The sequence below is a fragment of the Callithrix jacchus genome, chromosome 6 (genome assembly GCF_049354715.1).
Source record: "Callithrix jacchus isolate 240 chromosome 6, calJac240_pri, whole genome shotgun sequence".
Lineage (NCBI taxonomy): Eukaryota > Metazoa > Chordata > Mammalia > Primates > Cebidae > Callithrix > Callithrix jacchus.
The window spans coordinates 64,926,650-64,952,041 of NC_133507.1; the positions used below are offsets into that span (position 1 = coordinate 64,926,650).

At 34.9% G+C, this 25,392-nt stretch overlaps 1 protein-coding gene and 1 non-coding gene across 51 annotated transcripts in view; both read left to right on the top strand.

Moving 5' to 3' along the window:
• COBLL1 (cordon-bleu WH2 repeat protein like 1) overlaps positions 1-19,354 on the top strand; it is a 164,592-nt gene extending 145,238 nt beyond the window's left edge. For 20 of the 50 annotated variants that reach the window (XM_035304642.3, XM_078327480.1, XM_035304646.3 and 17 more), the window contains 5 exons: positions 3,069-3,303; positions 4,346-4,440; positions 8,341-9,911; positions 11,785-11,961; positions 18,146-19,354. In XM_035304642.3, the coding sequence (XP_035160533.3) occupies positions 3,069-3,303; positions 4,346-4,440; positions 8,341-9,911; positions 11,785-11,961; positions 18,146-18,235 (2,168 nt within the window). In that variant the 3' untranslated portion in view covers positions 18,236-19,354. Of the gene's footprint in view, positions 1-3,068; positions 3,304-4,345; positions 4,441-8,340; positions 9,912-11,784; positions 11,962-16,377; positions 16,438-16,594 lie in introns of all 50 variants that reach the window. The other 30 variants (XM_035304643.3, XM_078327481.1, XM_078327491.1 and 27 more) reach the window with 4 other exon arrangements.
• On the top strand, positions 16,419-16,552 carry LOC118155113 (small nucleolar RNA SNORA70). Its single transcript, XR_004745336.3, has one exon. It is a non-coding gene; the product is annotated as a small nucleolar RNA SNORA70 (small nucleolar RNA).
• Positions 19,355-25,392: the final 6,038 nt, after the last annotated feature.

Genomic DNA, 25,392 nt, shown 5'->3' on the forward strand with positions numbered 1-25,392 from the left:
AAAATTATATTAAGCATGTAGGTCAGTGGCTTTCAACTCTGATTGCATAGTAGAATCATCTAAGTAGCCTTAAAAGTCCCTTGCCCCACCCTTCAGATATTCTGATTTTGTGGAATAGGATGTGAGGCACAGTTTTTTTTTTAAAGGGGGCTCAAGTAATTATCAAGTATAGTTGGTGCTAAGAAATATTGAGTCAAATTTTATGGGTGCCCTTGTAGACAATACAGAAATCTCATGTGCTTTTCATTTTTGCTTTTAAAATTATTAATTTGCATCTAATTTCACTATTTAGTTGTTGGATGAGTGTAAAAATCATCCAGTGGAAAGATATTTCTTTTTTTTTTTTTTAATTGCATTTTAGGTTTTGGGGTACATGTGAAGAACATGCAAGATAGTTGCATAGGTACACATGTGGCAGTGTGATTTGCTCCCTTCCTCCCCTTCACCTATATCTGGCATTTCTCCCCATGCTATCTCTCCCCACCCCCCGTCCCTCCCTTATTCCCCTCAACAGACCCCAGTGTGTAGAGCTCTCCTCCCTGTGTCCATGTGTTCTCATTGGTCAACACCCACCTATGAGTGAGAACATGCGGTATTTCATTTTCTATTCTTGTGTCAGTTTGATGAGAATGATGTTCTCCAGGTTCATCCATGTTCCTACAAAGGACACAAACTCATTGTTTTTGATGGCTGCATAATATTCCATGGTGTATATGTGCCACATTTTCCCTGTCCAGTCTATCATTGATGGGCATTTGTGTTGGTTCCAGGTCTTTGTTATTGTAAACAAAGTGCTGCAGTGAACATTCGTGTGCATGTGTCCTTATAGTAGAACAATTTATAATCCTCTGGATATATACCCAGTAATGGGATTGCTGGGTCAAATGGAATTTCTATTTCTAAGGCCTTGCGGAATCGCCATGCCACACTGTCTTCCACAATGGTTGGACTAATTTACACTCCCACCAACAGTGTAAAAGTGTTCCTTTTTCTCCACATCCTCTCCAGCATCTGTTGTCTCCAGATTTTTTAATGATCGCCATTTTAACTGGTGTGAGATGGTATCTCAATGTAGTTTTGATTTGCATTTCTCTAATAACTAGTGATGATGAGCATTTTTTCATATGTTTGTTGGCCTCATGTATGTCTTCTTTTGTAAAGTGTCTGTTCATATCCTTTGCCCACTTTTGAATGGGCTTGTTTGTTTTTTTCCTGTAAATCTGTTTGAGTTCTTTGTAAATTCTGGATATCAGCCCATTGTCAGATGGGTAAACTACAAAAATTTTTTCCCATTCTTCTGGTTGCCGATTCACTCTAATGACTGTTTCTTTTGCCATGCAGAAGCTGTGGAGTTTGATTAGGTCTAATTTGTCTATTTTGGCTTTTGTTGCCAATGCTTTTGGTGTTTTGGTCATGAAGTCCTTGCCTACTCCTATGTCCTGAATGGTTTTGCCTAGATTTTCTTCTAGGGTTTTTATTGTGTTAGGTCTTATGTTTAAGTCTTTAATCCATCTGGAGTTAATTTTAGTGTAAGGTGTCAGGAAGGGGTCCAGTTTCTGCTTTCTGCATATAGCTAGCCAGTTTTCTCAGTACCATTATTAAACAGGGAATCCTTTCCCCATTGCTTGTTTTTGTCAGGTTTATCAAAGATCAGATTGTTGTAGATATGTTGTGTTGCCTCCGAGGCCTCTGTTCTGTTTCATTGGTGTATATCTCTGTTTTGGTACCAGTACCATGCTGTTTTGATTACTGTAGCCTTGTAGGATAGTTTGAAGTCTGGTAGTGTGATTCCTCCTGCTGTGTTCTTTTTGCTTAGAATTGACTTGGCTATGCGGGCTCTCTTTTGGTTCCATATAAAGTTTAAGGTGGTTTTTTTCCAGTTCTGTGAAGAAGGTCACTGGTAGCTTGATGGGGATAGCATTGAACTGTAAATTACTTGGGGCAATATGGCCATTTTCACGATACTGATTCTTTCTAACTGTGAACATGGAATGTTTCTCCATCTGTTTGTGTCCTCTTTATTTCGTTGAGCAGTGGTTTGTAGTACTCCTTGAAGGGGTCCTTTACCTTCCTTGTTAGTTGTATTCCTAGGTATTTTATTTTTTTTGTAGCAATTTTGACTGGTAGTTCATTCTTGATTTGGCTCTCTTTAAGTCTATTATTGGTGTATAGGACTGCTTGTCATTTTGTATCCTGAGACTTTGCTGAAGTTGCTTATCAGTTTCAGGAGATTTTTGGGCTGAGACAATGGGGTCTTCCAGATATACAATCATGTCATCTGCAAATAGAGACAATTTGGCTTCCTCCTTTTCTATTTGAATACCCTTTATTTCTTTTTCTTGCCTGATTGCTCTGGCTAGAACTTCCAGTACTATATTGAATAGGACTGGTGAGAGAGGGCATCCTTGTCTAGTGCCGGATTTCAAAGGGAATGCTTCCAGTTTTTGCCCAGTAAGTATGATATTGGCTGTTGATTTGTTGTAAATAGCTTTTATTACTTTGAGATACGTTCCACCAATACCGAGTTTATTGAGGGTTTTTAGCATAAAGGGCTGTTGAATTTTGTCAAATGCCTTCTCTGCGTCAATAGAGATAATCATGCAGTTTTTGGTTTTGGTTCTGTTGATGTGGTGAATTACATTTATAGACTTGCGTATGTTGAACCAGCCTTGCATCCCTGGGATGAATCCTATTGATCATGGTGGATAAGCTTTTTGATGTGCTGTTCCAGTTGGCTTGCCAGTATTGTATTGAAGATTTTTGTGTCTGTGTTCAGATTTCTTAAAGGAAATGTTTAACTTGAAGTTTCTGAGATTAAATAACCTTTTGTTTCTACGATGAATAAAACCTAGAGTGATAGTAAATTGTTTTGAGAATTATGAGTCTGAGATAATCTAGTTTTATGTTAATGTAACTACTCACCAGGAGAAAGAACTTCACTATTATTTTTGAAGCAGAACTTAAAAGAGTCTATCTAGTTATTATTTTTCAAAATCTTTCCTTGCCAGAATTGTATAGGATGAATGAGGCAAATTAATATTTAGGATTATATCTGCATTTCTTTGTAGCTGGAATAAGCTCTGATTATAGCCTTGAAGAGATAGATGAAAAGGAAGAACTGAGTGAAGTGCCTAAAGTAGAAGCTGAAAATAGTTGTGTGAAGTCACAAGATATTCCTTTTGTATCTACTGATACAATAAATACACTGAAAAATGACCCTGACTCAGCCCTTGGCAATGATGGTGGAGAGTTCTCACAAAACTCCAAGGAAGAAAAACAAGAAAGTAGAAGCACAAATGGACAGTAAGTAGTCTCTGTGCTGGAGTGTTGGTGGTGGTTTGTTTAACTAATAGTAGTCTTCTGAAATATAGATCTGATATTTTAAACATAAATACAGTCAGCCCTTTGGTTTTGACTTTATCCCTTTTACCATTATGAAAATGTTTATTAATGAAATACTTATTTTCTGGAAATATGTTAAAGAAAATCAAATGTGATAGTTCTAATATCCATGCATCAGATAAACCATGAGAAATAGTCAATTTGTGTGATTAAAAATGGAAAGTTTGTGTTTGTGTATGTTTTGTCTGTTATCTCTGTGACCTAAATGTAATATTTAATTTTCAATTTTTACCAAGTATTCCTGGAGGATTTTCACTGACTGGCATATGAAAACAATTCTGCGTATTAGAGTGTGATGTTAAATCACGAGTATTATCTTTGCAGTTAACTTTATGAAACAGAGAACATACTTTCTACATGATTCTAGAAATGGACAGCTATAATTTATTCCACTTAGGTTTGAAATGCAACACCATGATTAAGGTGAAATCAACCAAGCAAAATAAACCATGTATGTCAGAGGTTTACTATAACTTGCATGAGATTGTCTCCTTATTAAACTTCTATTACCAAAGGGAACAAAAGATCAGTGAGGTCAATCTACATTCTGACTTACGCATTCTGACTTATACAGTTGATCTTCCCGGATACAAAACTAAAATGTTTCATTTAATTTCCTTTTTCTTTAAAAGGCAAATAACTTTTAAAAGTTATTTTTTCAAATAACTTTAAAAAAAAAAGTGTCGATTTTACCAAGCTTCTTACATCTTTCTTTTTAATGGGACCACCATATGAAAACAAATGTTTCATAGCAGCATTTCTTCTTAGTTATATTTTTCCTCTGCTGTTGAATTTCTGATGCTTGGCAGAAATAGATAATTATTTCAGTCCATCTGTCTTTGGAAATTATTGCCTGTTTTCTCATTGTATATGTGTGTGTGTGTGTGTGTGTGTGTGTGTTTCAGTAGTATCAACATATAACATACCGTGTCATATCTTCCAGAGAACCACACAGTGTAGTATATGATACAAGCAATGAAAAGAAGGTAGTTGACAGCCTAAGAAACTTGAAGTCATTGGGCCCAAACCAAGAGAATGGTGAGTTATATAAATTAATAGCCAGCACTTTGTTACGTGCCAAGGACAATACCTAACACTTTTTACATATATTAACTCGTTTAATCTCCTATAACTCACTTAATACCTACCTCATTTATGAATATTATGGGTACTAATATTTTTAGTCCCATTTTACAGATGATTGTGCCACAGAGATGTTAAATAACTCACCTGACATCTCACAACTAGTAGGATTTAAACTCAGGCAATATTGCTCCAAAGTGTGCTCTTAAGACCGTGTGTACTACTTTTGTGGTTAAAACACAGAGATTATCTAATTTAGACTTTGGATCTTAAAAATGTTTCCTCTGCATATCTATTTGTGATCTTTTTTTTTTTCTGCCTAACTTTCTTGAATGAAACTTTTATGCCTGATTTTCAAGGCCCAAATCGTCTAATGATATAATTTGTTTACCACTGTTTCCCAGTTCCCATCCCCAAATCAACACAGTGTATATTTTCTCATGATGTCATTTGTTTATTTCTATATCGTAAGGCCTATATTCATGCTGTCTTTGCCTGGAAGACAATTTTTCATCTATTTTATCCATCCAGTTTTTATCCAAATCATATCATTTAATTTTTTAAAATTGATTATTAGAAGGTTTGTGGTTCTATATTTATGATTCCTCAACTAAATCAGGCAGTCTTGGATCTGAGAAATTACATTTGATATTTTGCACTACTCATGGCACCAAGCAGAATGCTGAGATACTCATAAAATATTACTTAGTATTGAATTTAAGAAAACAATCCTATGCAAATAGAAAATTCAAGGAATGCACAAAGGTGTTTTAAGGAGATAAGAAGGAAGTGGCTTATGAATTCTCAGTCTAATCTTTTATGTTAGTATACAGAACTAGGTTAAGATATTCAGAAAACATAGGAATATAGTATTCATATTTGAATAAGACATAGATAATCCCAATGCCATATATAAATATGATTATATATCTATATATTATTTGAATACATATGCTTCTGATTCATTTTCTCCCACATTCAATACCATTGTGGGATATATTGAGAATGTCTAAAAGCAAATAATTTCTTCATTCTCTTCCTAAGTTTTTCACAGCATGTACTATGATGGCAATAGCATTTCTATTGAGAAATTATGATTTAAAAGTCGCTTCTTTCTCTTTAAAACAATAGTCAAGTTGAATCATTTTGCTAAGATTTTTGTTGTCAAATTAGGGCCAGAGTCACAAGTATATATTCATAGTATTTTGATTTGCCCATGGTTTGTTTGGCTAAGACGTTTGTCAACTCTAGTTGTTTTTTTAAAGTAAATACTGTCTATTATTCTTAAAGTAGTTTTATTCTGTTTTCCCTTTTACCTATCCTTATCTAAATCACCGTCTTGTAAGGTTGTCAATGTCAGTGTCAGTTTTTTTATTTTATTTTTTTATTTTTTATTGCATTTTAGGTTTTGGGGTACATGTGCAGAGCATGCAATACAGTTGCATAGGTACACACATGGCAGTGTGTTTTGTTTGCTTTCTCCCCTTCACCCACATTTGGCATTTCTCCCCAGGCTATCCCTCCCCACCTCCCCCTCCCACTGGCCCTCCCCTTTTCCCCCCAATAGACCCCAGTGTTTAGTACTCCCCTCTCTGTGTCCATGTGTTCTCATTTTTCATCACCCGCCTATGAGTGAGAATATGCGGTGTTTCATTTTCTGTTCTTGTGTCAGTTTGCTGAGAATGATGTTGTCCAGATTCATCCATTTCCCTACAAACGACACCTTAGAGAGGAAGAAGAAAGAATATCAGTTGTCAGTTTTGAGTAGAGGGTCGCTATAGTATAAAAGATACCTTCTCCCTCTACTGGTCATCCTTGGAAAATGATCTAGCCATTCATAAGTACTTGGTTAACACCATTGTCAGTTGTATATGAGGATAGATTCTGGGTTTCCAGGACTGCCAATCATTGGAACTAATCATGAAATATTGAGAGGAAATTCAGAGTTAGACAACGGTAAAGTAGGTATAACCCATCAAAAATATGAAAAACAGAGACTTAGCATTCTAAAACCAATAAATTAGGGTTTCAAAAGGGTTTAATTTCAAATAAATGTTTACAAAGATTAACTTTTCCTTTGGAAAATGTGTTGTGTGAACTGGGAAATACATATATTCAGTGGAAAATTAGAAATAAAGAAGGAAATGGATTTAGACTTATTTTCTGCTGCCAGGAACTGTTTCTTAAATGCTTCCATGCTCCTAACAGTGTTCAGAATAGCATTTTCATATATAAACATTGAAAAATGCTTATTAACCAAGTAAATTGAGAGCAGAGGCAGAAATATGCCTCTTCTATAGTTCCTAAGAGCATGAGTCTTTAATCTTGTAAATCAAAAGAGTTAATAATAATTGGTCATTGAGCAAAGAATTCAGCTAGGTAGATGATACATATTCTGATACTCAGTTGCATTTTTATCTGGAAAGAATAAAAATGAGTTGCATTTTAAAATTACATGTTTAATATAGGAATATTACAACACAATATGGAATATTAACTAAATAACTATGTAGTCAGGCAGAGTTTAAAAGTGTGAAGATATTTTAAAAAATTGTTTGTATACAAATTTACCTGATGTGATATTTTTCTTCATGCATATGTCTTTTTCTTTTTCTTTTTTTAAAAGATGAATTATACAGTGTAACTCTTTACATTTCAGGCAGTGTGCTTCATCTCATCCCTATAGGTAAAAATGGGTAATGATAAAACTATAGAGAAACACTTAACATACTTTCACAATTTGACCCCCAAGGCTCACATTTAACTGCGCTGTGCAAATTATTGCCATATCTGAAAAGGCCATTAGGGTTTTGAAGATAAGCACAGTGGTCGTGCAGGAGGCATGATTCTTCAGGGCATTTGAACAGAGGAGCACAGGAATAACTTAATTCAGTACTAGGCAATGTGGTGCAGATGCCAAAGCCCGTGTTTCCTTCTGCATGCCTCCTGCCAGTGCTTTGCCATCATGTTGTTGACTGGAAGCTGTTGTTCTGTTAACCTAGACACTGGTAAATGATTTTTGTTTTCAAGAGGTCTGAATTAGAATCAAGAGGAAAAGTAGTGCAAGGAAGAGGAAGGTTATTTTCTTTACTTTGATTTTGATTCTGACTCTAAGAATAATGATGCCTATTTCCAGCAGAGAAAAATCTAAACCAGTAAGACTGATTTCATGTCATTGAAATCACCCATGTTATAACTAAAAGCAAAGTCTTCTAACAGTCTTCAGCAAGGATACCTAATTAACAAGAGAATCAACTGAGATTCTGTTTTTAATGTAAATCTTGAAGTTAATGTTTTCTATTATAGGCCTTCATTAAAACTGACTACATTTGCTGGGATATTTTTCTTTTTAATGTTAGGTATGAAACTAAATATGCTAGGGGCTATAGAAAAGACAGTCAAAATAGAAAACGAGGAAAAAAATACAATTTTTGAATTTGTCCGTTGCTATTTTGTCATTATGAACAATGAAATATTTTTTTACTTCTAAAAAAAAGCACAGCTACCGTTTTTGGAGTATTTATTCTGGTCAATATACTAATTAGCATGCTATCTAAATGATACATATATAATACAACAAACATTTTCACCTTTTTATGTCTGAGCAAAAAGGCTCAAAGTGGTTAATTAACATGTTGTAGCCACACTAGTTCAGCCAAGGGCTCCAAACTTCACTCCGTATGAATTCAAAGTCCCTACTGTTTTCTTTGTATGTTACTACCTGCCTTTATAAACTCAGTGAGTTGAAAATTATCTGTAGAATTTAAACTATTTCATGTTGGATAAAGTAGGCATTAAAAACTTGAAGTTTTCTACTTTTTTCATATATTTAACTTGATCTTTTTTTTCTCTCAGTAGTTCAAAATGAAATAATTGTCTTTCCAAAGAACACAGAAGACAATATGAAAAATGAAGTGAAGAAAACAGAAATCAACGTAGGAGGTGTTGCCAAAAATAACGACATCGATATGGAAGTTGAGAGACCATCAAACTCTCAGGCACATGAAACTGATACTTCTATAAGTTACAAGGAAAACCGTCTAGCAGCTTCATTAGTACCAGATCAAAAACTGAATCAACCCAGTGCAGAAAAGACAAAAATGCAAGATGTAGCAATTCAAACAACCCCTTCTTGTAACAGTTTTGATTGGAAACACCAAGATCATAATTTGTCTGACTTCAAAGTTGAAGAAAGTGTGCAAACTTCAAATAACGTATCAACTCAACACTCATTCTTAAGCTCACAAGATTCTGTAGATCACTCAAAGGAATTCAGGAGCCAAGGCACCCTAACTATACATTCAGAAGATCTGTTTACCACAAAAGATCCAATTTGTGCACATAGTAATGATGATCTTTTGCCTTCTATTGATAGGATTGATAAAAATTCAACTGCTTCTTACCTAAAGAATTATCCACTTTATAGACAGGACTACAATCCCAAGCCAAAACCTTCAAATGAAATTACACGAGAGTATATACCCAAAATTGGAATGACTACTTATAAAGTAGTGCCTCCCAAATCCTTGGAAATACTGAAAGACTGGCAATCAGAGACCATAGGGTATAAAGATGATCAGGACATACATACTTTAGGGAAAAAGCACACTCATGAGAATGTGAAAGAAACTGCCATCCAAACAGAAGATTCTGCTATTTCTGAAGGCCCGAAAGGGCCACTGCCAGACCTTAAACCAAAGCCAAACCTGAGAACAGAGCATCAGGTACACGGTTCTGTGAGCTCACCTGTTAGTGCCATGGTTAGTCCTCTGAAACCTTCTCCCAAAATGACAAGAGACACTGGCACTGCTCCTTTCGCACCAAATTTGGAAGACATAAACAATATTTTGGAATCAAAATTTAAATCTCGAGCTTCAAATCCCCAGGCCAAACCCAGTTCCTTTTTCTTGCAGATGCAGAAGAGAGTATTGGGTCACTATGTGACCTCTGCAGCTGCCAAGAGCGTCCATGCTGCCCCTAATCCTGCTCCAAGAGAACTGACAAATAAAGAGGCAGAAAAGAATACGCTGCCTTCTCCAGAGCAAACTGTTTCTCCATTAAGTAAAACGGCTCACTCTGTTCCACAGCCCCTTGTTGAAAAAACTGATGATGATGTCATCGGTCAGAAGCCTGATGAAGCCTCTCCTCCTCCCATAGCTCCGAAACCTGTGACAATTCCTGCTAGTCAGGTATCCGCACAAAATCTGAAGACTCTGAAAACTTTTGGTGCCCCACGACCATACTCAAGTTCTGGTCCTTCACCATTTGCTCTCGCTGTAGTGAAAAGGTCACAGTCTTTCAGTAAAGAACGTACTGAGTCATCTAGTGCTGGTGCATTGGTTCAACCTCCAGCCAACACAGAGGAAGGGAAGACTCATCCTGTAAATAAATTCGTGGACATCCCACAACTTGGTGTGATGGATAAGGTAAATGTAACCTTTTAAAATATAAGTATTCAAATTTAACAACATGGTTTAATGGGAGTTAACAAGTGTGTTGATATGTTTGTGTGTTACTTAACTCCGAACTCATATTAATCTGAAATTAAGCTATTGTAGTGAAGAGAGTGGCAATACATAAAATCTGATATTCACTCACAGTTATAATTTATGTGACTTGTTGAGATACTACTCTAAGGTCATCATTATATAATAGTGTCATTAGCAAATGATTTAAAGTTTCTTTGCTCATCCATTGCTATGATATACTTACTAGTTCTATTTTTGTGTGTTATCTTAATTTGTTTTTAACTTGTCTAAGTCCTCTGGTTTATTCTCCAGTTTTACATTACTATATAATAGCAAGAGAAATAGTCTTAATGAAATGGAAGGATAACAGTATCAGAGACTAGATAAAATAACTAAGCATCTCTCAGCTATGTAGTTTCCATCATATACACTCAACACCAGCTTTCATCTGTTGTACATTTTCACATATAAATAAATTGAAAGCAGACTCTTAGTATGCAGTTTTCTTAATTCTCCATTTTGTTAATTCACTATTAACTTTGAACTCTAATATGTATGTTGACCAAAATGTTATCTAGCCACTATCTAGCCTTAAATATTTACAAAAAGGAATGTTGTTGACTTAGTGTTTGGTCAACTAAATGTTGTATTTTGCTAGCTTCAGATAATAGAGTCAAAGGAGAAGATGCAATTCACAGCATGATTTATGATAATCTTCATGCAATTTTAAATAAATACTGTGTGTACTCTTACTCTGATAGTGTTTAAAGAGTATGTTCATATTTGTGTGACAGTTCCAGAAGTATTGAATATTACTTTTCAAACATTCCTAAAGGAAAAGAATGTTAACCATATTGCCAAGTAAATATTTTTCCATAATTGCATAACAATATTTATCTTAAGGAATATTTGTTCATGTATTTTTACATTTATGTTTATTACTGTGATATAGCATCAGGAATAGAAGTATGATATAGAGATTAATTATTTACTTGGGTACAAAGCCTGTGACTTTTCTTGGAATAGAATACCATTCCTGAACAATGAAAGTCTGGTTTAGATAATACAGCTTTTGAGTCATTGCCTGAGCCCCGTTTAGCTCATTTTTTGGTAAAGCTATGTATTTGGCAGTTTGAAAAAGACATTTAAGATTACTTGATAGCATATGCCACTTACGTCAGTTACTAAATATTCCTTCCTGAGAAGCTTAATTAAATTTTTGATTCTTCAGTTTGGAAGTTCCTAATTTTTATATATTGAGTCTCATTCCAAAAATAAAACATGGTCAGCACTTAGTCCCTGTGACTTCCAGAAACACAAAATAACTACTAAGTGAAGCATAGTAATTTGTATTCCTTTATTAGAAGATATATTAGATTCAACAAATATGACATTGTCTATTTGACTGTCTTATTCATTTAAAAATAGTAACTTCACAGTCTAGAATGTTGAAACTATGAAAATAGGTCATTTCCTAGTTTGTAGAACTTTTAAAAATCTTAATTTGGCTTTTCTAGCCAATTTTGTGTATTGGTGATGTCAGCAGTATTTAACTCAAGCACAATAAAACTACCACTGTATTTATGAAGCAAAGAGAGGTGCCACTTTTCTTCTTTGGCTTCCTGAGTTCAAGAGAAAATAATGCCCTCATCTTCAGCTTAGCTCTGGCAGCAGAGATAATTCAGTGGGTGAGGAAACAGAGCTGTGTCTCAAACACCAGTATGACAAATGGTGATTGTTAAAGAGCTATTGACGATGAAAATGTTTAGCAAAAAAAATGGCCCATTCTTTTATTGGCATTCATATAAATATTTCACACTTATTTTTGTAGGAAAATAACTCTGCACATAATGAACAGAATTCTCAAATAACAACTCCAACTGATCGCTCATCATTCACTCTTATGAGACAAAGTTCTTTACCATTGCAAAGCTCTGACCCAGAACAGATGAGACAGAGTTTGCTGACTGCAATCTGTTCAGGAGAGGCTGCTGCCAAATTGAAAAGGGTAAGTCTTCTTTATCACATGGGTGACCGTGGGTTTATTGTCACCATTGTCAAACTAATACTTAGGGAAACAAAATTTCTAGCATGTAAATCTCAATAGGGTTCCAGAAGTTAACTTTTATGTTAGAGGCCACTTTTGAAGTATAAGGTGAAAGAGTTCCAGAGTCTTACACATACTTCAAAAATACATCAGGTCTGTTTTCCACAACATGGGCCAGGTGCAGAACATGAGTTTTATTCATTCTTACATAAGTATATAGAGAATGCCCTGGACTCTTATTTTAAGAGATTATGTTAGTACCTCAAGAAAGATTCTTTGGAAAATACCTCACTGTTCTAAAAAAGGTAAATTAGTGATAGGACCCTACAAGTTTGCATGGCTCTTGCCATGATTAGTTACTACCATATATGAGACTTAGCGAAGAATTTATAGGTTAAACCAAAAAAAGCAGAGAAAACCTAGAGAATGTGGATGAGACATAATGCAGAAATTCAACTCTTAGTAATGCCCTGCTAAAGTTGCCTAGCTTCTCCTTACTGTGGAGAAGAAGAGCATCAAAAGAGGAAGTCTGCTTTTTCTCAAGAAAATCACCCAACAATGTCACAGGGATTCCTTTTCAGGTGAATTTCCTCCTTGGGTTTCCTTCATCAACTGAGAAGTGGATGTGCTGAAGCTTTGAACAGGGCATCAGCACTTAGACTCCTCAGAGGGAGTCCTCTCCCTAAACCTCTGTTCTCTTCTAGCCTTAATTGTCCTGGTTGAAAGCACCTTAGCATCTAAGACAAGGAAAGTACTTATCATTCTATTAACTCCTGAGGCATTTCATTTTGAGAATTCCTTCGATGATCATTTTAAAATCCATTTAGAGAATAGTAAGAGACTTGCTGAGCAAAACACTGAACTCAACAGAAATTAAATCTGCAAAGGAATAGGAATGCTGCTAAGATAGAAAAAAAAGTTGGGAAAGGTTTCCTGGGTCTTTCAACCATATCGACATTGGCCAAACTTGACTGCTTAAGCCAACTTCCTCAGTGTGTTTGTGAGGAGCTATGAGTGACAGCCATTCCCTCCCAGAGGATTTGGCACTCCTGTCTGGGCAAACATGGAGACAGGCAAAATATTGGGTGCTGTCAGGAGGCGGGGAAACAGGAAGGAGTAATTCAGGAGGTTAGGTTTGAATTTTGTAAATTATTTGTGGAGTCTGATTTTAGGTGCCAAGCAGCATAGCAATTTGGTATAGCTTTGAATATTGAAATTGGTTTTTCATAGGTCATGACAAATTTATATTTTTAGAGGAGCATATAGGCCCATGCTAATAAATTATGTATCCTCACTTATAAAAATTTTTCTTTCTGATTTTGTAAATTAAGGATGAGTTTCAAACCAAGCACTACTGGTTTCTCAATTCAATAAATTTGGCAAGCATTTTTAAAGCACACAAGTAACAAGTATTGTACTAGATACTGAGAGCACAAAAATGAATAAAATGAAGCCTCTGTCTTCTGTGCATTCACAGCCTGATCCTGAGATAACAGTGGCATATCAGGCCCATGGGAGAACCAAGTTACTACACAGAAACTGCTTGCAGTGCCTTTATACTAGGTCCGTGAAGATATTCATCAGTTTCAATGAACTAATTGCAGAAAACTGCATTAAGTTGGAAATGCATTTCAGGCCAACAGGATTATACAGGCCAGCAGTTATATACATAGGATGTTATGGGCCTTGACTTGACAGTCCTTTCACACAGAAAACTCTCATTTCTTCCATAAGAATCAGGCACTAAATGATGATTCTATAATTGTTTCCTGTTGAAAACTAGTTACTTTAGGTTCTATTGAATCTAAAATTTTCTCTCTTTCAGTGGAAGCTTATTGATAACTCTGAGTATATACAGTGCCATATTCTATTTTTTAAAATAAAAATCCCATCTATAATCCATCTCATCTCACTAAAAATGGATGTAGTATCTTATAAAGTTCACAATATGCAAACTTCATGACTAGCATTTTTCACTTCTAGTTACATACCCTAAAAATTTTCTTATTGGGTACCAGGACTCTCACACATAAGAATGTTCATGGAATATTGTTTATAAAAACTCCAAAGAACTATAACCCTAATATCCAATTAGTAGAATAAATGGCAGCATATTCAAATAATGGACTGTCATATAGCCATCAAGTGGACAAAATGTAGTAAAATGCAGCAGTGTGCACAAAAAATACACAAAAATATATATGAGTAAAGTTTGACAGCATACAAAACTGATTTATATTATTTAGTGATGCATGTGTAAATGGCAGTTATTTTTAAAAAGCAAGAAAATAGTTACAAAACTTATGATAGTGCCTACCTCCAGAGGAGAAGAAAAGAGGTTGGTGAGGGCTTATTGAGGTAAGCTATGCACACAACTTAAGAAGGAATCAGAAAGCTAAGTAACCAGATAAATGTTATTTATTTTAATGCAATAAAAATATCCAAAATAATGCAAAAATCTATGATGAAGAAAATACCAAAATTTTAAAAGAAGATTAACAGGGAACTTGAAGGTATTCTTTCTCGACATGAGTGGTGCATTGTATGCAGGTTTGTTTTTCACTGGGTTGCATATTTACATTTAGCAAATTTTTCTATACATATATTCTATATCAAAAAATTGCAAGAGGAAGTAAAAAGGGGCACAGGCTGGCTCTAAATTTTTTGTGCTGTTTGCTTAAGTCCTGTGTTTCTGTTCTGTATTGAAGATTTCTTCTAGTTTCTTTTAAATTCTGACATTTCTTTTATAAGAACAGCAATTATATTGCCAAATAAAATTTCCAGTGATTTTGATAGTAGGTTTAGATTGTTCATCAGAAAGTTGGCTCTGTGTTTGTCTATATTTTGGCCTCAAAATGTTCAATTTAACTTCAGGTACCCACTTGTCTTATGGCTCTGCTTATACCCAAGCAATTAACCTTCATTATAATGGTTGGTTTACATTAGAATAATTATCTAGTTGATTGCTCTAGTGTAAATGTAGTCATAAATGTGCCATTTTTTTTCATGTTTCAGAAGGGAGTTTTTTTTGTATCTTACCCCTACTCAACCACCTATAGTCACAGAGATTAGTCTTTCTTTTCTTCATGTAAAGCATTAATAAATTGAGCTCAGTATGTTATGAATTGTGTGATGTTAAGGTTTATATATGAGTCAGCAAATTATTTACAGAAAATAAGACAGATTAATTCATTACCCTTGGCCTGTGTTGACATAAGAACAGTGTTGGCTTTCAGTACTTGATGGTCTCTGATTTACTAAAATTCAAGTTATTACCCTGTTACAAGTAGAATATAGGTTTGAAAAAGTAAGCTTTGAAAATAAATCAATGAAATGATATTTTGATATTTAGCACTATGTATTAACTGTTTTTCAAATGTAAGATTTGTGTTTGATTCAACAGAAAGTGGAGGGAAGGAAAAAACTGAGAATAAGTCACACAGAATCTTGCTGGCTTGTTTTGTTTATTTAATTGTTCTTTTAAATTCATATTTCCTTGGTTTAAATGTGAAGAACCAAAGAATTTCAGGTTGACAGCTTCTGCATTTTTAAAGTAAATGTAAATTATAGAAACTTTCATAGTTACATTCCTTATGGAAAAAAGAAAGTTATGTGAAATTCCTAAAAATTCTTTAAACTTCAAGAGTAGACAATCAACTAGTAGATATTCACAGCAGTAAATTCTTAAATGTTAAGTTATCTGTATCATAAGTGTAATATGTTCCTCATTCAAAAATATTCAAGTGATACCTTTTTTTCTTGATGAAAGTTTGTAAAAAGTTACCATATTCCATTTAAAAAATATGAGCCCTATACTGTGCCAGGCACTAAAATAAACATTGATATAAAATAGGTATAAACTGGCATTAAAATCAGTAAGGTATCTGCCCTCAGAATTTATAAACTAGCATTCTAATGATGTCTTCTTGTGTTTAACAGTTTAATAAACAAGGGTTTAAATGATAAAGATGTCATTTTTCTACAAAAATAACCATCTTGATAGATTGCTCTGTGAGCTTCTAGACCACTATTGTGGTATATAAACATATTTAATTTACAAAATGGAATCCTCTGCAAATCCATTCATAAACAAATATCTCTTTGAAGTGTTTTTACATTGTTACATATATATCTATATTATTCTTTTTAAGATTACATAGTATTTGAGTTTATGAATGTAACATAGCTTATTTGTTCCTTATTGGTGGACATTTAACTGGGTTCTATATATGGTGCTACAATGAGCATGTTTTACTTGGAGACATTTAGAGCCATCAGTATGTTTTCTAAATGCCTAAAATAAATTTTCTCCTTTACAAATAATTATGAGGACTGTCATTTTGCCAAGAATTACAAAAATAATTCTCCTGTACACAGAAACATTTGAGACCAAAGTTCCACAATGAAAGTCATTACCTCTGCAGCCAACTAAACCAAGTGAGTTCCTTTCCTCATGGGGCTCTGTGTGCAGTGGCTGCAAACAGCAACTTCCCTGATAGTGTATGTGGCCTGTTTCTTGTATGGTTTGCTCTAAGGGACTTTGGTGACAGGGCTTCCAGATGATGTTCATGTCTCTGACTTTGCACTACCCCAGTGTAGGCTCCAAACAGGCATACGAGGAGCCTTTGGAAAGCCCCAGGACACTGTGGCCAGGGTTCACATTGGCCAAGTTATCATGTCCATCTGCACTAAGCTGCAGAACAAGGAGCATGTGATGGAGGCCCTGAGCAGGGCCAAGTTCAAGTTCCCTGGCAGCCAGAAGATTCACATCTCAAAGAAGAGGGGCTTCACCAAGTTCAATGCTGACAAATTTGAAGACATGGTGGCTGAGAAGCGGCTCATCCCAAATGGCTGTGGGGTCAAGTACATCCCCAATTGTGGCCCTTTGCACAAGTGGTGGACCCTGCACTCATGAAGGCTTCCACTCTACTGCCCCCTCCTAATACTCAACAATAAATTCTACTTCCTATCAAAAACAAAAAAAGTCATTATCTGTCATTTGTTGGCTATACGTGGAAAGAAATCCCGCAGGGATACTAAACAGACTGCAGATGAGTTTTCCATTCTGCTGGTGGCAACTCTTCTTCTTCCCATTTTCTTTCAGATGTGTAATGTCAACCACTCTACTCCATCCTGGGTTCATCAGAGTCTAGAAAATACATTAGTTTAGATGACCAATCTTTATTTAATAAAAGGCAAGAAAGGAAGCACAAGGAAACCAAATCCAAATTATATTTGCCAATTTTATTTTCCTTTTAACTAATTGACTCTGTTGATAGGAGAATCTGTGGCCATTTGTACTCTAGTTGTCTTCTTGTGAGATGATAGTGTTTGGTTATGAATCTAAATTAGTCAAATTATAATCTAAACTGTCTTAAAATATCTTCATTATATTGCAAGTTTTATATTTCAAAATATAGATATTTACTATTCAGAATCCAAATGACTTTACATTTTTCTAAAGCTGGAATTTCACACTATGTAGAAAATTCTTAAGTGTTTTTATTCACTTAAAGTGTGTGACTAGAAGACTTTGCCATAGAATTTTGAAACTTAGGAGTTTACTTAACTGGGGGAAAAAACTCCTTTTTTAGTCTGCAGTCATTTGACTTAATAGTCACAGGTTTGAGTTTTTAAATCCTTCATATGAAAACGTTTTTAAAACCAAGGGCTAGTTTTTTTGTTTTGAATAAATAGGGGGTCATTGGGAGGGGAATTTCACATTCATTTATACCACCAGTACAAAACATGTAAAATTCATTGTTTTGTGGAATTCACTTTATTTTTCTACATTCTCGGGGCAGTTTTGGGGAACCAGAATTACAGAATTAATCTGACTAAAAATGCTCTTTAACAGCTTGGCTTCCAGTCTGTTTGTGCTCTTGTCCTTCATGTTGATTTGGTAATTTTGTAAAGATTAAGATGTGTTAATGGATTATTTAACTTATTTGTTGTGAAAATAACAACTCTCTTTTTAATTTTATGGTAAAATGAACATTTATTCCTTATGTATAATTTATTGAATAATAAATACTTAGCATTTACAATTAAGCAGATGTTAAAATGTGGAAACTGTTGAAAATGGAAAATTAGACAGCTGTCCCATTTTAAATTGATGGGTGCAAAGTCTGTTTCTTTCTCTTAGGTTACTATTCCATCAAATACAATATCTGTGAATGGAAGGTCAAGACTCAGCCATTATTCCATGTCCACTGATGCCCAGGACGGCCGTTAAATGTTACCCTGGCACACTGCACTGCACTTCACTTCCACTTCAGACCAACTTCATACTAACGGAACATTTTGGCAAATGTATATTGAGATGTACACTAATATATTATCTGTTAAAATATGAGAATTTATGCTGTGGCTTTTAATGCCAGAAGAAAAGTTACTAAAATTTATAATTTTTTTTTATCTTTTTTTGCCTTAAGAATTGAATATGCTGCTTTAGAACTTTAAAATGAGGTGTAAATGATTTTCATTTTTTACAAATGAAAAATAATCACTTTGTATTGATTTCATTTACCAACACATTCTCTTCAATGGTGACTTAGACAAAAGTATTAGATTCATAGACTTACATTTGTGTGACATATAACGAGGGCAAACATAGATCTGACATTTGCTGCCTCAGTGTTACAATTGGAAATATTTATAAGTTATATGAAAGCCTGTTTTGTGCTGAAAGAATGATTTAGAAAACTAGTGATATCAAATAAGTATATTCAGTTCAGTGATTATTTTCAATGATGAATCACTTAGTGTGAAAGACTTGCCTTGTGTATTCTTTATGTAATTACAAATCACTGTCAAATTTATGGGAAGCTCATAGTATTTTAATATTTTATTAACATGGAACTCTGTTTTTTTTTAATCTTTAGAACTTAAATTCTGCAAGAATTTTAAATATTTTCTGTATATAATTATGACATTGTCACATAGAAATTACACATTTTATGTGCCAGAAGCCTTAAAAATCTTTCTGTGAAAATGTTGATATATTGTGACAGTTATTTCACATTTGATATGTAGAGAGGAATTGGGGTTAGTTCATGTCCATATAAAAAACTTTAAAGACTATTTAGAAGTTCCAGAAATTCTGGTTTTAATTCAGGTAAAATGATAAAATAGTCATTATATAGTTCAGATGCTAATATCCTAAATAATAATATATATTTACATTGAAGCTAAAACTGTTCAGCAAAACAATGCCTAATTTGTTGGCTTACACCTCTTCTGGAGTCTAGAGCCTGTTGGTGTTCTGTCTCTACTTTAAAAATTTAATTGCTCACTTATTCTAAAAGCTTTGTTCATACAAGATGATATTAAATTTGTTTTCACTTTACTGGAATATCTGCCTCTTTGGGATTTTTTTTCTATTTAATAAAAGCAAGTTGTATATTTTGGATGCTTTTAAATATATATAGTTTGTGTCAACCAGCATATTGATTTCCCTTACCTGATGCATATGTTTCTATTAGCCAGTGAACAGACAAGTAATTGTCAGATGTACCATTTATCAGGGATCCCTAGTGTACATTTGAGCCCTGGCATTCTGACTCCAAAATGGATGGTCTAAGCATGTGAAATGCTTAGCATAGTTCCCGATACATGGCATGGCCATCTTAAATGCTAAACGTTGCTGCTGTTTTCCTTGAATTAGTTGGAGCAACTCTCATATATAGATACTTAAGTTATGTTGTTATAAGCTAGTAGAGAAAGGAATAAATTTTTAAAAAATTGTGCTGGTATAATTATCTACTTGTAAAAATATAAATTTGGATCCCTAATTTAAACCGTAATATATTTGAGTTGGATTGAAGACTTAGCTAAAACATGAGCCACAGGTAAGATGTTTTCAATTTGTTAATATATAAGAAAGGCTTAATTTATGAAAATATAAACATTTCTACAACTTATGAAAAGTCTACCCAGTGGAAATATCAGCACACTATTCTTACAAGAGGAAATTCAAAAGGCCAACATACATGGAAAAAGAAATACTCTTCACTAAAAATCAGGGAAATACGAGTTAAAAACATGGAAAGGGGGCCAGGCGTGGTTGCTCATGCCTGTAATCCAGCACTTTGGGGGCCAAAGTGGGCAGATTACGAGGTCAAGCGATCAAGACTATCCTGGCCAACATGGTGAAACCCCATCTCTACTAGAAATACAAAAAATTAGCCGGGCCTGGTAATGTGCATATGTAGTCCCAGCTACTTGGGAGGCTAAGGCGGGAGAATCTCTTGCACCTGGGACATGGAGATTGCAGTGAGCCAAGATCACACCACTGCACTCCAGCCTGGTGACAGAGTGAGACTCCATCTCAAAATAAAAACCAAAAAAAACATGAGAAGGTACCACATCAAATTAGCAAAAACATAAGTTTCAAAATAGCAAGTGTTGTCAAGAACATCAAATAGTGGGAACTCTAACTGTAGGTAGGAAAATACACTGGCATAACTACCAGTTCTGTGACAGCTAGTAAAATTAAACATTCCTTACCATGTTACCTTAAAGAAGTATTTATGTACACGCATAAGGAAACGTCTACAAAAATATTCATGGCAGGCTTGTGTAAAACAGCAGAAAGGGGTCCTAACCTGTGCTCAACTTTGGTAATGCATATATTCATAGGATAGACTTCCACACAACAGTCAGAATCAGCAAGCTAGAGCTATGTGTGTCCGCATAAATACATCTCAAAAACAAGTGACAAGAGTGAGTGGTGGAATAAGATGTGTTTTATGAAACCATTTATATAAAGTATAAATATACAAGATACTATAAATTATGGCTGTATGTGTAAAAAAATTGTGGGTGGTTATCTGTGGTAAATAAGAAAGGTTGAATTGAGATTTATATTATACGAGGCATCAATTGTGTTTGTAATATTTTATTTTATAAACTGAAAATAAGTGCTTATTATACTCTAGATTCTAGTTTACTTGTAGTTTATAAAATGTTTTAAAGGTCACATAGGATTTATGAGGCTATGTATATAAACCATTAATACATGTATGTTCTGAAAAGTCGCCTTATCTACTACCATTTTAGGAGAATGTGTGCTACCCTTTCAATGGGAAAGGAAATTTGTGACAAGTAGGTTCCACCCGTCATATCCTGAAATAAAACAAGCAAGATACAGGAATGGTCTAGAACCAACTTTTGACTTTCATGTATAATTTTTAGCATCTAGGCATTTTGCTTTTTCTTCTTTCCCCCAATCAAGTTATTTATTTATATAATATTAAAATTATATTTCAGATTATATATATATATGAATATAAAGTCCATTATTTTTGTCCTCAGCATCCCACTCTCCTCTCCAAAGATAGCTGTTAATATTTTGATACGAAGTCTTAAATAGATGTATTTATATGAAGTACATGTGTGCAGGTTGCTTGGAGGCTTTTATGTTTGTGTGTGTTAACATGAAAAAGTCACACTCCAATACTATCTAACCACTTTCCCTTGATACCAGCAGTGTTCTGGGAGAGCCTTTCTTTTTGCACATGCAAATCTATCATTTTTCCAGTAGCCATTCTATTGTTTTTTGCTGTGGTACATAATGTTGACTGGAGTGGAGGGATTGTGGTTCAGATGACAAGTCTGCCACTTATGAGTCCTGGGATTTTGGGCAAATTACTTTCTCTGTGCTTCATTTTCTCCTGAAAATGAATTAACATGAACAAATATGAACACTTATTTTAAAAATGGCAGGCACTTCATCTCCTAAAGTTACCTGATGTCAATACTATTAGTGAACAGGTATTATCTGCCTAATATAATCCCTAGTCTTTGAGGAGTGACCCTTCTTCTGATTCACCTCTTCATGTACTGCCAGATCTGGCCTTGGCTGCTAGGCATCGGCAATAGCATGCGCACTCTGTCACCTTATCCACGTCCTTAAAGTAAGACCAATCTTTGTCCTGAGACTTAGTTACTTATACATACTTAAAACCAAAAGTGTCCCAATTGATACAATTATTTGTCTAATGCCAGTTTACTTTTGACCCACTACCAGTAGAGAAAATAAGTTTTAAAAAGCTAAGAATCAAACTCATCATTTTTACAATCTACTGATTTTGGTAACTGACTTGAAAGAAAAGAACTTGCAATTAAAGGTCATAACAAAGATTTCCAGGGTCAAAGTGATTTCTGAGATTTTAGATGGAAAGCTCCTATTTATTTGATATTCTAGAGTTTACAAGATTTTTATTTGATCCACATGTTTTCAAAGTGTTCAAAGATTTCTGCTTTACAAAGGTCACACAAACAGAGGAGTCTCAGAGTCCCACATCCAATTTCTAGTCTGCTCTTCCCCATAACTAATGTAGAAATGATGGTGAAGAAAAGTGCTAGATTTCAAGGGATATCAGAATAGGAAGTTATTTGTTCTGAATCTTCAGTTTTCTTTTTCTCTTAAATGTTACCACATTCCTGCAAATTTCCATCCTTACTATGTTAGGCTCTTCATATAGATACATTATGTTTACAACAAGAAAAAAAATGCCACCATGTGCTCGGAACTTTTTTGACAGGTATTTTGGGAAGAGTTGTGGAACATTCCGGTAATTTGTAGAGATCTCTTGGCATCTCCACAAACTGGAAAAAATCATTTGGAAGCCTTGCTAATTACTTTTCTTGGAGAAGCAAAAATGCTACAGTTGCAAACAAATGAATAGTTTTCAAAAGAAGCAACTTTTTTGCTCCACAGTTTATTCTTAGTTTCCAGCCCACCCTTTGCGATAGTGCGTAGCAGGGTTGGCCTCAATTCTGCATCCATACCTTTAGCTCTGTGACTTTGCAACTCCTCTCATTGAAGAGGCATAGCCAGCCCACTTTCCCACCCATAGAAGCAGGTTTTGAAAGTAAGACAAGTGAAAATGACACTGTACCAGTTCTGAGACCAGCCCTCTAAGGTTCGCATGTTTGTTTGCTTTCACCATATTGAAACGTTGCTGTGAGAAAGACATCTCTCAGACAGCTGAACGGTCCCAAGAAAAGGAGGAGAGACGCAGGGAGCAGAGCTCCCAACTGAGGCCAGCCTAGATCATACAAGAGCCAGGCCCTAAGCTTACTCTGATGTGTAAGTAATAAATGTTTGCCCCAGCAATACCAACAAAGTTTGTGGTTGGCTGGTATAGAGCATTAATGTGGCAATAGGTGCAATACACCCTGTTAAACCATACACATATATGACTCTAACCCCAGTAATAAATTCATTCAATCTGTTCAGGTCTACACACACTGTTTTCTCCAGAATCCCACAGATTACCTACTAAATCCAATACAAACACACGTCAGACTTTCTGTGTGGCTCCCAACCAATTAAAAGCAATTCTAAATAATATTTTTTCTTAGTTACGGTGCAGAAGTATATTCCCTCTCTTTCACTATGGTTTTCTCTCATTTTGTCTTCATATCTGGAAGCATGAGCGCCCAGCTGTCAAAGTCATCTAGCCCCCCTCAGAAGGTCACTTAATTTGTTCATTTCATAAGATTGCAAGATAAAATACAGAATGCCCAGTTAAATCTGAATTTCAGATAAACTACAAATTACTTTTTTAGTATAAGTATGTCTCATACAAAATTTGGGATATAATTATATTTTTATATTGTTTATCTGAAGTTCAAGTTAATTAGGGATCCTGTATTTTTCTTAGCTAAATCTGGCAACCGTACTATTTCATTGAAAACCCAAACATGTACAAAAAAGGAAGAAGCAGAATCTACCATATGAGTAATAGAAGAGAGCAGGCCCAAGACCCCCTAAGTCAAGAAACCAAGAGGCGTCATTATGAAAAAGAGTAGCTAAACCTGTGTGCTCCTTGGTGTTCTCTATCAGAGACGCCCTCATGCTATGAATGGGGAAGGTTCACTGAAGAGTTCATAGTGAAGAAGCTTTTTGAATAATTTCTGTTCGTGGGTTTTGGATACCTCCAAGCCATCAGAAAATATATATTTAGGAAATTCTGGTAATGTCATAATCACCCTCCACGTTGTTATTATGACAGTTAAAACAATTGTTACATCTAGGTGGTAGGTATGTGGGTTATAATTGTACATGATTTTTAACTTTTCTGCATGTTTGAAATTATAATAAAGTCAGTAAATATTGACTCACTCCCATTACAGTGATCAACTGCACTCTATACATGTGAGTAAAGACATGTAATTTGTGGCCATTTGTTCTCCCTCCACCCATTAAGAATGTTGGTCGAGTCAGGGTAGATGATGCGAGGCAAGTAGGAATTTGGCCAAAGCATCTCACTATTAGCAATGTTAATTAAGGGTGTTATGGTTTCGTTTTAACTAAAACAACACCATATACTCCAAGAACTGATGGAACACAGCATTATTTTTAAGAGGGAGGGGAGAAATACAGAAAATGAAATTTAAGTACCACTTCTCCACCATTTACTCTGCTATGTAAGGTTTTTTATCACGTTTTACTCATGAAGCTCAGAGTAGCACCACCCTAGGGTGATGCTGGGGTTGAAGACATATTTGATACCATGGCCCCATTTTTTTCTGCTGTACTCTACTGCCTTATTCAGGTTGTAACTGTGTACTTGAACAATCTTAAGAAAAATTTTTTTCTTTGCAATGAGTACCTCTTTATAAATTACATTTCTAATCTTTGTAACCTTATCTCAGTTGCCTAAACCTAAGAAAAATCATAATGAAAGTGACCAGTATTTTTATGATTTTTCTCAGGTTTTCTCCAAGACTGTTTTGAAACCTGATGAATGGCTGGTAATTTGTACTACGTGTTGTGCCACATCCTCTATAAATATGGAGCACCTCTTAGAATTTTAGTAAGCAATGTACTGTAGAGAAGTATGACCTTCTCCTCGAGAAGTCTAAAATCAAAGTCAGAGAGAGGAGACAGACATAGAAATGTGGAGAAACGTAATCCAATAGTGCATGAGATGTTACAAAGAAATATTTGCCAAATGCCCTTAGAGGCTGCAAAGACTGTGAGGTAAAGGGACTGGTGCTCTGGACTTCCAAAATTGGGTGGATAGGAGTTGGTAATGTGAATATAAGAGGAAACACTGAGGGCTTGCATATGGTGAGTTTCATTAACAGTCTGCATTATTCTGGGGTGGCAAGTTTGCTCATTTATTTGATGAACATGCGTTGACCATTTTCTTTCCACCAGGCACTGTGCTGGGTCACTTTGTTTCTTTGTTAAGAAACAAAGTTAAGACAATTCTTGTCCTCCAGGAATTATAGACTAGTGATGATTCATAAAACATGGTCATAAAAGAAAAGTATGGGAAACTTAAGTTGTCCCTTTTTCCGCTAGGTCATTTGCCTTTTTTTCAGAAGTTCTTTATCTGTTGTTACTAGCTCATTATTAGTTACATGAATTGTGGA